Genomic DNA, 18,615 nt, shown 5'->3' with positions numbered 1-18,615 from the left:
CTGGTTTTTACTGCCACTGGATGGAAGTTGAGCATACTAGTAATAATGTCTTTCAGTTTTAACATGTCACTATCTTGACTTGTGGTAGTGACAATTTGTTCCAACAGCACGGCAGTGTGTGTGTTTGACTGAACAATGAAATCTATGTAGTCTTCAGCTGTTTTGCAAGGGGTACCATGGCACTGTAGCGGGACTCATGAGAAGTAGTGAGCAGGATCTTTACTTGGATGGTGTATAATTGTGTAGTTGCATTCTTGTAATTGTAGACCCCCAATGTTAAATGTAAGGCAGCATCTTAGTCTTTGGATTGCCAAAGATGGTCAGCAATGCTTAGTGATCCGTTACAAGCATGAAAGGCTTTTCATATAAGAATATGTGGCAGTGTTCACAAGCCCAGACCACTACTAAACTTTCTTTCTCAGGTTGTGAACAAGCACGTTCAGTTTGATACAAACTTCTGATTCCATAGGCCACAATATGTCTTTGAGCATTTGGGTGTCTGGTGTGCTGTGTAAGGATTACGCCTAACCTGACTGGGCTAGCATCAACAACATCCTCTGTATGAAGCTTTGTATCAAAGTATGCCATTTCAGTAGCTTTCTTGATAGCTTGATTGATTCTCTTGAAACTTTGCTTGCCTTCATGTGACCAATGAAATGAAACAATCTATTTTGTTAAGTCTCTCAATTGAACACTTACGGTGGCAAAGTCTTGTATGCATCCAGTGGTGGCTCACATAGGGCGTGCTTCGTGGAGGTGGGGCGGGAGAGGGGTGGGTGGGGGTGTAGTAAACTCGGACATACGACGGAACAGAGAAACTTAATAATTACTTTCCTCTGTTTCGTCGTATGTCCGAGTTTACTACCACCCCACCCTGCCCCTCCCCGCCCACCCCACTGCCACGCAGCACGCCCTATGCAAGCCGCCACTGTATGCATCTAGAACAGTAACTGGCCGTGCCAATGAATGAACGTAACATGGAAACTTCTTGGGGGGACTCGCAGCTGAAAGCGTTTGAACTTTAGCTGGATCTGGTGTCATGACCCCATCAGAAAAGATATGGCCAATGAATTTTAGCTTTGTGTTATGGAACTCACATTTATATGCTTTCAAAGTCAAACCTGCATTTGCATGTGAATGATACACTTGCTTGAGAGCTTTATCATGCTCTTTTTGTGTAGCTCCGAAAACCAATATGTCATCACTATAATTAAACACATTCATGGCAGGCTGATAATTCGAATGAAATCTTGAAACAGCTCTGCAACTGATGACACACCAAAACGTAGTCTTTTGTATCAGAAAATACCAATATGTGTAGAAAAGTTTGCAATGTACCTGCAGCTCTCCTCAAGTTTCAGCTGATGATTTTCTTTAGTCAAATCAAGGTGACAGAAGACCGTCAAACCATTCAATTGTGTGATCATGTCAACGACATGTGGACTTGGATGTTGTTCTCATTCAACTGTCGCATGTCAACGCAGATGTGTACTGTCCCTGTCCTTTTTGGGCACTACTGCTATGGGAGAAACCCAGGGTGTTGGACCAGTGGAACATTCAATGATATCATGTTTGAGCAATGATTCAAGTTCTTTTTCAACAACTTCCTGTAAATGAAATGTAGTTTGCCTGTGTCTTTGAGCAATAGGATGGACGTCCTCATTAATGTTTAATTGCACTTTCATAGTCTTGAGTTTTCCTAACCCATGAAACAACGAAGGGAACTGACTTACTATTTTGTTATGAGTATTCATGTTATAGTTCACTGATATCAGTCCCTTATCAGCAGTTGTACTGAAACTGAGTAAACAGGTACTTGACGTTGTACCTTGAAGTACATGAATGAGTGCTTGTACTTTCATTTTTTTGTGTTTCTTTATGGCTTCAAATGAACTTCGACTTTTTAATGGTCTAGATGAAGCTCTTGAATACACTTTAATTTTCGATGGCGTAAGTCGCGGCATTGGAGATAGTTCATCATATTTCTCCTCTGGCATTACATATATCGATGCACCACTGTTGATAATAAAAGGTACTGAGGAGCCGTTTAACTTAATTTTAACCTTCGGACAGTGTTTGGATGACTTTGGTGCTTTTTTATATCAACTTTCTTTTACCTGTATTTTTGTTCACAAGCGATCAGTCCAACATGCGCACGTTTTTTCTGAGGTAAATATCGACAGTGCAAAACCATTGTCTTCACTTTCACTTGATGGTGATACTGAAGAACTTTTTAATGATGATTTGGATGATGATCAACTATGTTTAGTGTGGATTTGCCTCAATTGGTGTGGTTGCGAGGGCTTGTGGGCATGCATCGAGCAATGCTTCTGAAGCATTCGAGCAGCCATTTTGTCTCTGAGCTGTGACACACTTACTTTTTGCTTGGCCTTACAAACCATTACAAAATGGTTCTCCTTCCCACAACCTTTGCAAACCTGTCCAATGGTGGGACATTTGCCTTTGGGTGGAAATGAAAATCCACACCTGAAACACTTCTTCCGTGGAGACATCACTCTGTGTCCCTCTGCCTTGTGCTTTGGCTCACTTTTCACATTCATGACTGACTCACTCTGGTTACCTCCGGCATTAGCAGCATGTTGATCAGTACACTCCTCAGCGCTGGCAGCAATGGGAACTCGCTCCAGACTAAGAGTTTCTCACACAGCATTCATCATCTGAATAAATCTGATAAGTATCCATCAATAACTTTGAGGCGTATAGCTTCCTCATCATTACATTAATTGAACTTACAGTGTTTGATAAGCGTAACCAGTCTCTCATCAACTTTGCCTATGGTTTCTCCATCTTTCTGTTATTTTTGACAGAAAATGTCCCTTTTGTAATTTACATTTGGCATTGCATTGAACTTGAGATTCAAGGCTTCTTTGATTCGAGGGTATGTAATTTCACCCACATGAGGCATTTTCTTTATGACTTCTTTTACACCTTCACCAGCTGGATTCCTTAGGTATTTCATAATCTTCAGCTTTTTGGCAGTATCGAATGGTGGTAGCGGTTTCAGGAAGGCAGCAGCATTATAACCATTTGTATGACTGTCTCTATCTCTATCTCTATGGAAAAGCAGACCGAACAATATCTACCTACTGGCTCACTTATCAGAGCCCACTGTCGTAATAATTTCTCCTCTTACTACCCTCAACCATTCAGACAATGAATGGGTATTTTAGATGCCTTCTGCAGGTGTACTCAACTCAAGTGGGTAGCTTGTATTTAAGAAGAAACCCAGTGAACACTATTTTCACATATTCCAAAATTGCATTTGGAGTGCTCATGATTTTGGGTTGCTATCATTTCAAAGGGATTTCCTCAAGTCTTCTAGCACACTGATCTAATTAGCACCTATGTAAGGTATCTATCCAATGCTTTACAGCTTTTGAAAGAAGTGGCTGTAGTAAAATGTTCGGGTCAACAGCTATTGTATTGTATTTTGATTCTCATGCTAAAGGTGCTGCTCTGTCACCCAATTCATTGCCACATTGTATTTGTCTCATAACATTGAACCCCTTATGCCCACTTTATATAACCTTGCCAACTTAAAGGAACCGGCACCCAAGAGAGATAAAGAAGTTTGGAAATGGTGTGGTTGCATCCTGCATCAGAATGGCCTCTAAGAGCCTAGGGGTGACAAAATAGTGCTCCCTAGGATTGTGTTGTATAATATTTCTCCCTTATATTACAGTATCACACATGCAAGCAAGGTGCTTGTTGTTAACACTTGTTGGTTCGCTCTTTACTTACCTTCTGTGACCCAGCCACATTGTCATTTATGTGCCACTTGTCAATTCTAAAACATTGGCAACAGTGTCAGGACTACCAGAATGTCCCAGTTTGCCCCATTGCAACCAGTTGTGCATGACCCACTAGTCTTGAGAGACCAACAAAGCAAGTCATTTCTTATCAGTTACTGCTCAAGAACTGTATAAACGTCTGGTGGAGAGTGGTGCTTGCCAGTCTCCCCACAGTCAAATGATCAGTCTACTATGAGGACATTTTACTGCAAATTCTGGACAAATGAGGAAGGATAGGGAAGACCTGTGTCTGTTGCTGTGTGAGCTCCGCTCCCATGCACCCATTATCCCTGGAGGTGCACCCATGATTCTGATTTTCTTTAACTGGGAAGAAAAGTCAAGTTGTTGTTATCTTGGTTATGTGGTGTCTTCTATCTGGCACTCTGTGTCTCCTCTCCTTGGATCGCAAAAGAAAGTAAAATGCAGAAGCGAGAATTTAGAGACATTTCATTGCAATTCATTTTCTGAACCATGTGACTGATCTCTCAGTAAAGGAGATTCCAAGAATGGCTCAGGTCTTAGAAGAGGTGGCTTACACCACCACTAATGCTATTAACATCAAACCAAATCCCCACAGACCACTTACATTAGATAACAGGATGACGTTCGACTATGTAACTGCAGTTAAGAGTTATGCTTTTGCTATTGTGGGAACTGAATGTTGCTTGCGTGTCCCAAACAACTTGGCAACTGCATTCGATTGATGATAACCCTGGATAGTCAGGTTTATTTTCAGGAGCTGGGGGATTTAAGTTATTTAAACCTTTTCTTATAATTCTGAGTTTTCCCTTTTTCGTTTATTTTCTCTAATGTGAAATAAAGGCTCTAATAAAGGTTGTTGCCTGGTGCAAGTCCTTGCCTGCTCCTTCTCTATAGATTTTATATTCTCCCATGGATAAAGGAATAAACTAATGCACTGAACTGAAGAAAAATATCAAGGAGAAGGACAAATAATAATTGACAAGATGAATGTACCATACTTAAAATGCTAATACATATTGTGCAATGTACAAAGGGGGGGACATTGACCAAATATAATCATTGTAACCTTTCAATGTATATTGCTTAGCTATCTTTGTTAGACTAGACTGCTAACCAGAGTCATTTTTAACTTGGCCTTTGAAGATGTCTTTATTTGTAGGAGCTTTATTCCTGTGTTACTGCTTCTGAAATCCACTTGCTCTAAATGTCTCTGTTTTCCATCATATAACTCTGACACCTGTCCATTAGAGGAACAAAACTTAAATCCACATGACCTCAGGATCCGTCAGAATTCGGGGGTCTTGTTCAACAGACTTTAAGAAGAATCTGTCCGACTCCCCAGAATGGAGCTCTTCCCACGTGTGAGCAAGAATGAACAGAAGAGTGAAACCCTGGAGTGGGGCGGGGGGCAAATAAAAGTGAGAAAGAGAGAAGAGAGAGCTGTATTGGCACAGTCTCATCAACCATGCGTCTCTTGTATTTTAGGGAATTCACAATAGCGTTTTCTATGGTGAATGCCAAAGATTTACGGAAGGTAAATACAAAAACAATGTTTGATTACATTGCATAAACATTGAAATACTCTGAGAAAGAGAAGTATTGGTGAATATGCTTGTCGTCTGAGTGACGGCAGGCTGCCAGGAGCCAAAGCCACAAACAAAGGCATTCAATTAGAGCAACGGTGGATCGCCAAGGCAATAGCAAACCTGGAATTCAGGACGCAAGAGGGACTACAAGCACAGCTACCAATACTAATAAATAATCCACAAGCAAACAGACTTCAGACAACCCTTCAACAAACACAACCATACTGTAATCCAAGAGGCATGTCAGAGTTCAGGCAACCTGTCAGCAAACAGTATCATACTGCAATCAAGAGAGGAGGCGGAATTCAGGCAAGACATTCAGGGAACTGGGAAGGAAACAAAACAACAAGGGTGTGGGACGCAACAGTGGAGAATTACATGAGCAACAGTAAAGGAGCCAGAACAACACAGAGAAGTTACTAGGCGCCATCTTAAGGGGAGGGGCAGTTTATAAAGCTCTGCTGCCAATTATGATCTGGACTGCAGGGCCCTTTCTTTGATCTCTTACAGTGATGATGGTTCGCCGTAGCTATCATGGACAAGACCTCCATCATTTCACTGGCTTCTTGACCATGTTCTGTAGCAACCAGTCTCAGTATCGAATCCCTGAGTCTGCATCACTCTCTTATTCCTGATGTTTTCCTCGTAGGAAGCTCCTCTTCTTGGCAAATACCCGGGTGCCTTCTATGCGATTTCGCAGCGATTGCTGTTTTTTGTTGTTGTTGTTTTTTTAAATAAATACATTCTGCAGAAGCACTCCTAAGTTTTTTTTTTAACTAAGGGGCATATTATCAAGACAGGCGAAAAATTAACGCCGCTTTAGCGGCAGAAAACTGCCGCTAAAACGGCGATAATGGGCTTACTAATATGCTCTATGGAATTCCAATTGAAGCCCATGTTAGATGTCCTTCACATCTAACATGGGCTTCAATTGGAATTCCATAGAGCATATTATCAAGCCCATTATCGCCCTTTTAGCTGCAGTTTTCTGCCGCTAAAGCGGCGATAATGTTATCGCCTGTCTTGATAATATGCCCATATGCTCTCTACATTAAATATTAAGGGGGGATTTATTAAGCTTTTGCGACGTCGCAATTACTTTGCGCCGGGTGGCGTGGGGGCGTGCCAAGGGTGGTGCATAGGCATTCCCATGCAACCGTCCAAGGTTTTTCACGCTAAACCCAATTTACTAAAAACAGTCGATTGGGTTTAGCGTGAGGATACTGCGCCCTTTTTAACTAGGTGCAAGGCAGGAGAAATGCTTTAATTTCTCCTTCCTTTTCCGACTTTGCATGCGTGTTGCACTGTGCAGCACGCATACAAAGTGGGAAAAGCTTTCCCTTGTATTGAGCATAGTATGTTGGGCAGGAAGAGCACCCTTCCTGTAGAAAACCTATGCTAGACTCCTGCACACACCCTAGCGCTGCGGCGCTAAGGAGTGTGCATGGCGCACAGCAGCTGTCATCAGCGCTGGCACAAGAGAAAGGGGAGGAGAAAGCCATATCTTTGAAGATATGGCGCTCTCCTGCCTCGTGGGGGCTGCGCTGCGTTGCGTGACTTTTTTGTAAATCCCCTCCTATGTTCCTTATTCAATATTTGGTATGTAAAACTACAAGCTTACTGGCCCCTTTGGCTCTCATGGCTTCCTGTTACGGACATTCTATACAATCAGATTTACTGCACGTTACTGCAACTCAGATTTAGAAATATGGAGCAAATGCCTGTTGCACTTGGCTTCAGATTCCCCAGTATCACTTGGAGTGAGCCTGTAAGAGAGACAAAAATGGCGGCAAGCACTCACTTTTGATATGTGATGGTTATGAAATAATGGCATCAGGGCCATATAAAAAATGCAAGACAACAGAAGAAGTTAATTTAGGCTTGTTTACAGCTTCCATTGCAACTATACTGCACGTAGGTAATGGCTTCATATAGAAAAGCAGTAGGCAAAACAAAGTAAATGAGCATCTTTACACATGAGTTTTGTAATTTTTCATGTGTTCTTTATGCACACAAATGCCAGATATGTCTACTTGAGCGGGGCATTATGTTCCTGATTCACAAAGGAATGAAAAAGTTCTGGAATCAATGGTGATCCACAAAACCTTCCGACCCAGCTGTGCATAACTTTCGACTGACATACCTAATGTGTAGAAAGGCATTTTATTCATATGCGTTTGTGGTATAGTTTTATTTGCTTGAAAGAGATATGCATGCATTGTTCTGCCATCTCTACTTTTTCAGTAATAGCAGTATCCGAGCCCACGTTCTGAACAAAAGTTGGAATCAAAGGTACTACTTTTGTTTTCCAAGACTTGTTCCTCTACTGTGTTTCCTCACTTCTGGTCGATGTGGAATAAACAATGAGTAAATTAAACATGATCTGGAGTTTTTCAGCCACATCCCTAGTGTCATAAAATCCTCAAATCCAGCTAATTAACAACATGTTATATTTCTATACAAAGATGACTAGCAGTCAGTGTGTGTGTGGGTGCGTGTGTGTGTGGTGCATGTGTGTGATCTATAGTGACTATGAGGTTTTTCTAACTAATATAAGCTTGTATTTTTTGTTGACTCTTCACATAAGGCAATTTTTCATGGTGTTACAACTGCATTTGTGTCTTCCAGGGATTGTCTCCATTACAACCCTCACCGTGCTTGCCTATGAGCGATACATCCGGGTTGTCCGAGCAAGGGTTATTGACTTTTCCTGGTCGTGGCGGGCTATCACTTACATCTGGCTCTACTCCTTGGCCTGGACCGGGGCTCCCCTGGTAGGATGGAACAGGTACACTCTGGAAATCCATGGACTTGGCTGCTCGGTGGACTGGAGCTCCAGAGACCCCAACGATGCTTCATTTGTGCTCTTTTTCTTTCTCGCCTGCTTAGTGGCCCCTGTGGGTGTCATGGCCTACTGCTACGGACATATTTTGTATGCAATAAGATTGGTGAGTAACTAGGCAGTCTTTGAAAACTGAGTTATGTTATTCTATACTGTTTGTATTGCACAGTTCAGTAAAACGCAAACGCACATACCCAATACATCCATATTGGTTGTATTACCCAACACTGACTTCATCAACCAAGTTGATCAACAAACTCACATACACAATCCCATTCATAATAACAATCACAAAAACCTAACAGGATTCTCTGCAAAGGCTATCACAACATTATTTTGGCCTGAGTATCATATCGACAGAGGATCAACAGCATATAGCCATTTACATTAGGCCTGGGCGGTAAATTCCATTACGCTCGTGGAATTTGCAGAATTTGGATGATTTTGCGTTCCGCAGAGAACGCGAAATTGCCCAAAATTCTACGTTCCGCGGCTTCGCAGAATTTTTTGCTTGTTCGCGTTCTCAAAATGCGTGTTCGCAAGATATTTTCCCCCCGAACACGCAAACAGCATTCGCGAACAGGAAAAAAGCATCGCGAACAAGCAATTCCGGGTGTTCGCGGAATTTCTGCGTGCTCGCGGAGATTTTTTGCCGTTTTGTGGAGCTTTGCGTAGCACGACTACGCAAATTCCACCCACCCCTAATTTACATACACTTTTCATTCTGAATGAGGACCCAGTATGGCAGTACAGGGCAGAGCAATTGAATGATTGAATGACGGTTGAGCACCCTACCTCGGGCAACAGTCTCTCTAACCTATTGGCCAGAGGCATACAGGCTACCAAGGGCTGACAGACACAGCTATGGAAACCCTGCAGGACTCTGGAGGGTGGCGCAAGCTTGGCAAATGAGGCATCTGGAGTGTTTGTCAGATGCCCTTCTTTTGCCATCCTCCAAAGTAGACCATAGCCTTTGGAGAATCAAATGTTGTATATGTGGGTCCAATGTCTAAGATAGTGGGGCGGCATGGTCATAATGGCCCATCAGCAGGATGACAGCATGCCAGGCCATTTAATACAAGCACATAAAGAAGCAAACTATCTTTGCATCACCTGTGCTTACCCTGAGCAACAGGACAAGCTCCAGGAACAATGTGTGAGGGGTATTACATGTAATATAAATAGATAAAAAACGTGTAGGCCCAAGCCAAATTAATTTAAAACAGACAAAATCAAATAATGGTAATGTCAGAAAAATTGAGAAACAAGTTAATGGGCAAGAGAGATTAAGGATAAAAAATCCTGCGCATAAAAACATATGAATCAACCATTAAAATTCAATTGCAAACAAGTAAAATCCTCAAAATATGTATTTTATGGATGTTTGACTTACAGCATGTGATGTGACTCACAAAATGCATTTCTATACATTGATGTTTGGACTTGGGTCAATGACATTACTTGGGAACTTGGAATCTTTTTGGAAAGCTCACTCAATCCAATGAACCCAGCAAGGTAACATTAAAGCTAGATATCGGTGACCTGAACGTTTAGTGTACACCTTTTGTCAGATGAAAATCCCCCAAGTGGGCTAGGGATTCCACCAAGCAGAGGAGGTCGTCTCTTTGTAGGGTTGCTGCAACAGAGTCTACTGGGTTCCAGAAATCCGTAAAGGTGGAGGGTTTACCCAAAAGGTTTAGGAGCTACCTGCAGAAGCCAATGTTCCCTTTCAATGGTAAAAAATCAAGTATGTAGTTATTCCTTCCTGTTTCTTCATAACTTGTTCCAACAAATCATTCCCCCCGAGGATAGATGCAATAGGGCGCCCTCAAGCTTGGGAGGAGGTCCCAAAGCCCTCCCAGTTCTTACCCAGTTTCAGTGGGCTACAGAATTGCTATGTTTGGAACCTTTCAACTTCAGGCACCTTCAGTGTTAAGGAAGGGGGACCTCAGCAGGTTGTAGGCTTCCTACATCAGATCAAGACTCTATCCCCTCCGGCTCATTATCCAGGACTTTGTCACAGAGCAATGCATGTGAGACAATGATCCACATATAGATGGGGACACATTCCCTTATATTTCCTCGAGCAGTCGACACATGGATTTCTTTCTTCTTCTGTTTATGGAGGAATCTTAAAATGAACTAGTTTGTAGAAATTTCTGTTCTTTAAAGTCACAGTTTCAATCACTTAGTGTAACTCACTTGTAACATCGAATGCTCCTGTTTAAAAAGGCGCCAATGAAACCATGCACGGACCCTCGTTTTTAAAACACTAATCTGCAGTTTTCGATTGCAGGGGATCGCCATGACTTCAGGTCCACAGCAGACTGTTGGGCTGCGCAAATACCAACTCTCTCAGACGCCGGACTTTCTCCACTCCCAACTCAGAAGTTTTGTATGTTGCCACTGGTCTGCTGGTTTCGTTCAGGTGGACGCAGCTAACTTTTGCCTTAAGTTCCTCCACACTCTCCAATCCTAGGAAACAAGTTCCAGGCAGCAGGCATACATCTCCTGCGCAACCAGGCCCCCCTTTGTCCATATGAGGACAGCAAGAAGGGGCATATTTACAACAGACGGAGATAATTATCTCAAAGCGCGCTTAGCGCTTTTATATTTATCGGCGTTTATCACTGGAATTCATTGCCATGCTTGCGCTGTATTTACAACGAATAGCGCAATGGCGATATGAATTCCAGCGATAGTGAGGTAATCGCCGTTCTGCAGGGAACATCACTGGTTTTCCAGCGATGTTCCCAGCAAAATGGCGATATGCTTGTTGATACGACCATGTGGTCGTAACACAAGAATCCACCCCCCATGTTAGGTATGGGTTGGTCATGATTTTAGCAGATGTAAATTTTTGGCGAAAACAGCGGTTTTCGCCCCAAACTAACGTATGCTAAAATGCGTGAGCCACCTTGTAAATGTTGCGATGTGCACATCAGCGATATTTACAAGGTTGTACTGCCCAGTGACGCCCACTTTGCATCTCATGAGAGATGCAAAGCGAGGCGTCGGAAAAAAGGGTGCTAACATGCGCTAATGCATGTTAGCACCCTCTTGTAAATAGGGCGATATTTTTATCTCCGCTTTTTGGACTTTAAAAGCCAAAAAAGCGGAGATATGGCCCTTGTAAATATGCCCCGAAGTTAATTTATCTAGCCCTCAAAGCAATTTCTAGGTCCAGAGATTCAAGACAAAGATGGAGGTTTCTCCGTATTGGAAGATCGGAATACTTTCGGTACGCAGCAGGCAGCCTTCTGGAATCTTCTGCTCCACTTAGAACTGTAATTTAAACGTGGCTGAGTAGTAATTTTCAAAGAGGTCCCTCAGCTTTGAACAGCACCAACTCCTAATCAAATGTGACTAAACTTCTCACACTGTCCCAGTCCTGGTTTACTACACAGTGACACAGTTTCTGTCTCAGATTGACACATTACAGCAAAACGTATTCCAGCGTTCTCTGAGGTGCAGAAATTCAAACATATACATATGAGCCTCACTTGCATTTCACGCCTTCGAAACTCCTCCTAAAGCCGGTCGTTCCTACTCCACATGAATTTAGCATAAAATCTCACTGCCCTCCATACATACAAGCTTCTATCACCTTGGGATAGGAGTGGCCATTGTCTGTCAGCCTACCTCCTTCAAAGTAGGCAAGTGTCAGGATGAAGGAACAGGAAGACCTATGTGCTGAGAAGCATGTGACGAGTGTAAGTGGCAGTAATTACTGGTGAGTCCCGTGAAGCACTGTCAAAGTAAAGGCATTGAAACTGTCAGAGGGGTCTTAGTAACACACCTTCTTTACATCTGCTAGAGTAAATAATGCATCTCAAAGTCCTTCCATTGCCTATTCAGCTTTTTTATTAGTTAAAGTTATTAGATGCATACTATGTTCAGCCTACTAAACGTCATCCTCACCTCCCTCTCAAACCCCTAGGAGGAACACGTAGTTGCAAGTAGGTGTAGTCTCTTTGCCATGCCAACAGAACACCAGGAATATACAGCAGATTGGCAGGGCACAGCACAGTGTTCCAGTAAATGTTTGTTTGTGCTTCATCATTGACGCCTTAAGACAGTCACAGGTTCCATGGATTTGTGTACTGAAACTGAAAGCAGCGCTATTATTTAGTATACTGAAACCGAAAGTAGAGCTATCGTATTAAGCAATGCTGTATAAGGAATTACACGTTCTAAAACTCACTACTCCCTTGTATTACGGATATTGCACAAGGCAGCACTCATAAAAACAGCAAAACAAGGAGAAATTAAACATTTCTCCTTGTTTCGTCATGTTAAGACCAGCTTTTCCTTGGTCATAATTTTGGCGTTGCCCCATATTTACACCACCCTTGTAAGTAGGATGCAGCAACAAAATCAGTGGGTATTGTGGCAGAACACCCACCCCAACACCCTTTGCGCCCTTTTCATGCTAAGTGCGGCGTGAAAAAGGGCCTTATTTACAAGGCGGCATTACGTTGTAAATAAGGCAAAGGGATTATCGCCACAGGAACGTCAGGGCCGTACTGGCTACCGGGTCTTTCTAAGTAAAGAATGGAAAACCAAATGGTTTTAAAGTATGCTTTAAAACTATTTGTTTTGCTTTCTTTACATAAAAGCAAATGCAGGTCCCTATCAACATATCAGCCCCCATGGCAGTAAAATCGGGCCTCTGCTTGGCAGCCGACCAAACCACCCGGTAGCCAGTCCGACCGTGAGGAACGTCACAAAAAAGTGACGTTCCTGTAGCGATAAGCACGTGCAAATATGGCCCAATCTTGATGTTTTTTAAAAATGTTTTTTATTTCTTTATTCATTATTTTTTTTATTTTTTTTTATATACTGTATACATTCACAAATACTGTTGCAGGGTTAGCCACACCTGGCATAGACCACTCGTACAATGCTGTATATGTTGTTACCCTCTTGCTGGTTAGATTTTGATAGAGAAGGAGATGTAAGGAGGAAAGGACAGAAAAGTTAGAGATGTAAGAAAAAGGGGGATAGGACAGGCATATAGAGAGGTAAACTTTCTTGGCTTAACATTTGACCAGTCCTACTACGAGTACACTCGATGCCGTTGCAGGGTGCTATCTGATTCTTTAGACCTTCACTGTAATGATGAAGGTATCTGTACTTAATATACATTTGAGTTAAAATTCTTCTAACTTTACAGTTTGAACTCACCATTCTAGTTATGTTGTACGATCCTGCACAGATTATTATGATAAAACACACGTTGCATATAAATAATCCTTACATCAAAATCCGTTTTCAGGCATTTTGTTCAACTTTCTCCTTTTCTCTCCACATTTACATTACTTGAGTACTGTGCTATCTAGCCTGATTCTTCATCATAGCACCTATTTTTATCGCATATTCCTGCCTAATTGAACAACCGTAATTTACACTGATGTTATCTGGTATCACAGTCCATGTTTCTCCCCCTCTTTTTGTTTGAAATAATGAATGGAGTAAATATATTTGACTGATGCCATGCTGTCACTGAGAAAACAACTTGTTGCATTTACTAAATGTACACTCCTTCCTTAAGTAAATGCAAATGAGCCATTGTCATCTTGGCAATTACAATGCGGGGTCATTACAGCTGGTTGTTGTATGGGGCCTTTGAAGCTGGTCACTGTGTGAAGCCACTACAGCTGGTTACTGTGGTGGGGACTTTGAAGCTGGTGGCTCAGTAGGGCTTTCTAGCTCAATATCGAATGCAGGCAATTAATGCTAGTTACTCTGAAAGGTGATTGGCACATTTACAACTAGGGGCATTCAAGCATATGCTGCAAAATGCATGTGACAATTGATCCATATACTATCTAGGAGGAGGCTGTCCTACTTAGGCGGGAAGAGGGCAGTTTCCATTTCATTTTTTGGGATGTTCGTATAAGATAGAATTGTATACAGTGAAAATTAATTGCAATTAATGAAAGTCAGATTTGATGTTTCCTGAAAACATGGAATAGATCTAACCCTTGTTGACTGATATTCACCCACAATGGAAAACACGGCCTAGGGTCACTGATGCATATACTCTATGGGAGCTGTGATCAATGTTATTGCCTGGCCCATTGACGCATAGTGCAATGACTGGGCATGAACACTTTACTGTATAGCGAAACTGATGCTGATCACTGTTGTGGATCATGGACGTGATCACCAGAATCTCACTCCTTCAAGTTCATCTAAGAGAAAGATTCACAGGGGTAGATTTGCACATTTTTGCACCGGGTTTGCATCACAAAATATATTTATTTTGAATTGCCTTCCAGCACAAAATGTGTTTTGCGCTGCTTTGCGTCACTTTGCATCAAGGGGACTAGGGCTGGCTCTAGGGCACATTGGCGTAATGAAAGGGGCCTCCCTGCAAGGTACACAGAGGGGCCACCGCTCTGGATTTAATCCGGAGCTCTCCGGTGTGAGTACAGTGCTGAGGGGGCCCCCTGCAGTTCGGGCCCCCGCACTGCGAGGGATGCGGGGGCATGTGTTACGCCCCTGCTAGGGCGGCACAATCGTTCCCACTGCACTGGCTGCTGACTTTAGGGGTGGGGGGGTTTCATGTACAATATGGTTTTAAAGCACCTGCTGCCCTGTTCCTTGCCTCCAACATCTTTGGGGCAACCATAAAAATGTCAAGATAACTCTGGTGATTAATGGACCTCCTGGAGTTTTGTCTAGTGGAAGGTTTGACTCATCATGAAGTAGCGCAGAGGGTTATCATGCCTGCTGCAGATCACAAAGTGCCTATAAAGTAAGTAGGTCAGTGCATTACTGCGTCTGTCAGAGACACCCTTTTGTTACTTGGAGTTTATACGTTCAAATCCTTATATAGAGCAGTGAGGTATTAACTATCAAGGTATAGATGAGAGCGTTATGATTTTATTAACCCCAGTCCTTCATTATCCTAATGTTGCAAAAAGGGTTCACTTCTGTAGAAATCAATTCTTGTTTGTTAAGCTATCCCTCAACCATGGTGTTACGTTTTAAATTCTGACTTTGTGCTTCTCCAGACCAAGCACTCTTAAACTATACTTTCTACCAATAGGGCCGACTTGTGACTCCTACACCTTGTAGTCCTCTGTCTGATGCAACATTTCCTATACACTGATTTACACACTTATGATTCATTGTCCCTGTATAATGTGTACACGATGTAAAGTGCTCTGACACCTTACACTGGTATGAGTGGCACTGTAAAACAAAAGAAACACATGAGAGAGAGGGTGGTTATGGAGACTAGAGTAGCACTGTTAAAGGAGGCCTTTGGGGGGCGCCAAGAAACATTGTCGAACCCCGGCGCCACCAGTACTGAAGCCGGCCCTGAAGGGGACGGTCCATGGGTGGTACATGAGCGTTACCGTGGAACCACTCATGGTTTTTGACACAAAATTCTATCTGCTAACAATATTAGATAGGGTTTTGCCTCACAAAATAATGCCTCTTTGAGGCAGGTGTAAAATGGAGAAATACTTTTATTTCTCCAAATTTTTCTGACTTTGCAAAGCGCACATCCAAAGTGAGAAACGTTTTCAAATTTGTTTAGTCATAGCATTTTGTACTGGAAAGGTCCCTTTCCAGTACAAAACCTATGGTAAATATCACACACAAACACCCTTTCACTATGGTACAAAGGTGGGTGCATGGTGCTAAGAAGCCTATTTGGACACCAGAGCTAAGAAGAGAGTTGGACACTGCCATATTTTCCACAACAACACCGTTATTCAACTCCCCAATCCTCAATGCATTTCAGGACAGGAAAAAAAACCTTCATCACAGGGGTATTATATCAACTCATCTTTTTGGATGCTCTCAACTGAGTCCATGGGCCCAGCTCCACTATCAATATTGTGTGGATGTTTAATCAGCTCTTATGGAAACATTTTAAAAGATGATGTTCACAAAACATGAATAAGGTACATAAAATTGGAGTCTTCAACTCTTGTTTAATTGACAGAAGAAATAATATAACAAAACAAGGAAATGTGAGATACAAACATGAGGTCTTTTAACACCCCGAAGTGTTTAAATAAAAGGGATGACACTCACTCTTGGACCTGTCATCCTTAGGGTGGTCTTCCCCTGAAATGTTTGCCTGCTTACCTCCACTTTTTGCTGATTCTTTTGGTGGCCTTAGGGCTCTGAGCACTTAACCACGGCTGACACGTGCTAAAGTGCATGTGTTTTCCCCCTGAATACAGTAACGGTGTATACACAATTGGCATATTGAATTTACTTATAAGTCCCTTGTAAAGTGGTATACCATATACCCAGGGCCTGTAAATTAAATACTACTAGAGGGCCTGCTGCACTGATTATGCCACCCACACAAGTAGCATTTCAAACCTATCTCAGGCCTGCTACTGCAGGGACGGTGTGTGAAGTTTACTGCCCCTAAACTTGGCATTTAAAACCTTTTGCTAAGCTTTTAACTCCCTTTTTATTACAGATGTCGCCCTAAGGTAGGCCCTAAGCAGGAGCGGCCCGTGCATGTAACAGTGGTGCTGCGGAGTTGTGGAGGGGACTTGACAGATGATGGCAAGGGAAATTAATTATTTATTACATTTTCCCTCATAGTCTGTCGAGTCCCCCCCCCACCCTGGCCTACCGCTGTTACCTGCACAGGCCGCTCCTGGCCCTAGGTGGCCCATGGGGCAGGGTGCTGTGTAACTAAAAGGTAGAACATGTACTTTTAAGGTTTTGCATGTTCTAGTAGTGAAAAACACCTACGCTTGTTTTTCACTACTGTGAGGCCAACCCCTCTCGTAGGTTAACATGGGGAATTCCTTATTACAATTTTAAGCTGCAATTCCTGATTGAGATGAAGTAGCTCTGTCATGTTTAATATAATTGGATTGGTAACGATAAAACTTTTTTGCTGGCAAAGCTGGATTTAAAAATACTATTTTAGAAATGTAACTTTTAGAAAGATGACATTTCTCTGCTCTTAAAGCTCTATGTGCCTGTCTCCAATACATGTCTAGGGTGGATGACAGCTGGTCTTTGTGCATTCCCTCTAGACAGTCACACACAAAGGAAGGGTAGATGTGAATAAGTGCCCATCTGCATCTTGATGGCTCATCATGGGCAGGATGGGAGGAGCTGCCACTCACACCTGAATGGGCAGTGCACTGTCCCTACACAAAGAGTTGAATACCTACATGTAGTGAGTCTGGAGCGACGGCTGGGAAGGGGGTTCGTCTCTGCACTTCAAAGGTGCGCTTGAAGTCACCTCCACTATCAAAGTATAAGTACTGGTACTCTAACACCACCAAATCAGACACTTCTGGACTTATAAAGAAACTCTGCCAGGAAGAAGGACTGCTGTGCTGCTACAAGGACCACCACTCTGCTGGACGACTGCTCTGGAACAACTGCCTTGCTGCCCCGCTGCCTGCTACTCTCTGTCCTGCTGAGGAAGAACTGGACTCTTACTCCTTCTGTTTTGAGACTCGGAATATTAAAGTCTCACTGTCTGCTCCTGTGTCTGGTCCATTGGAAGTAGATCCAGATGCTTGCTACAGTGGAACCGACACATCCTCTGCTCCTTGTATCAGAATTTACGCATCTTCACTGTTGCAGGAACAGACCCAGCACATTGCACTAAGAACCAGATGCAGGTTTCATGTGGCGCAGGGCTTTACAACGTGACGCATCTCCCTAGATGCGTCACGTTGTAAATAGGGCGCAACATGATGCATGGTTTAGGCCGCCGCTGCGCAACCGCGGCGCAACCGCGGCGCAACCGCGGCGCAAAAGTGGCGCAAGGGTTTGTAAATCTGCCCCCTAGTGTACAAAGATATTTTGCAAAAGATGTCAAATCTCTACTGTACACAGTTGAGGAAGTTGGTAATCTGTTTATGGAGGAGAATGGTGATCTATTCAATCTGGACATCAGCAAAGTTATGCCTGCTACATTTATCATGTCGGTGAAAACCGCACATGAACTAGGTAGATTGCAATATAAGTCATATTTTCATGAGGTGTTGCAAACATATTTGAAGCCCATAACAGATACAATACCAATAAACAAACTTCAATTACTCAGCACCTGTCGGGAAACAGCCGTTACAAAAAGGTTTTCACCTCCTTGTCCCTTTTACAGCGCATTTTTTCGTACGCATACTTTTACCGCAAATATGCATTTACAACGCATGCCAATACCACGAATTTAAGGTACGTTGGGGGTCTCCCTCCACTAATACATTGTTTTTAAATCTAAAAACAATGCGTGGTATTGGCATGCTTTATAAATGCATATTCACGTTAAAAACATGAGTGCTATAAATGCATGGCAAAGGCATGCAATGTATTTACCTGCGTTGTACCGTCGTACAACTCACGAGTCTACCTAAAATGTCTGAGTCCAAAGACAAACTTTCCT

General features: G+C 42.7%; 1 protein-coding gene across 1 annotated transcript in view; it reads left to right on the top strand.

Annotated features, from left to right (window-relative positions):
• OPN3 (opsin 3) overlaps nt 1-18,615 on the top strand; it is a 502,815-nt gene that overhangs the window by 441,111 nt on the left and 43,089 nt on the right. The window contains exon 2 of the mRNA XM_085612310.1: nt 8,009-8,328. Within this exon, the coding sequence (XP_085468436.1) occupies nt 8,009-8,328 (320 nt within the window). The remainder of the gene's footprint in view (nt 1-8,008; nt 8,329-18,615) is intronic.

The sequence above is a fragment of the Triturus cristatus genome, chromosome 6, assembly GCF_964204655.1.
Source record: "Triturus cristatus chromosome 6, aTriCri1.1, whole genome shotgun sequence".
NCBI lineage: Eukaryota > Metazoa > Chordata > Amphibia > Caudata > Salamandridae > Triturus > Triturus cristatus.
Note: the sequence above shows the minus strand (reverse complement) of the source record. Positions and strands in the feature narration are given on the sequence as shown.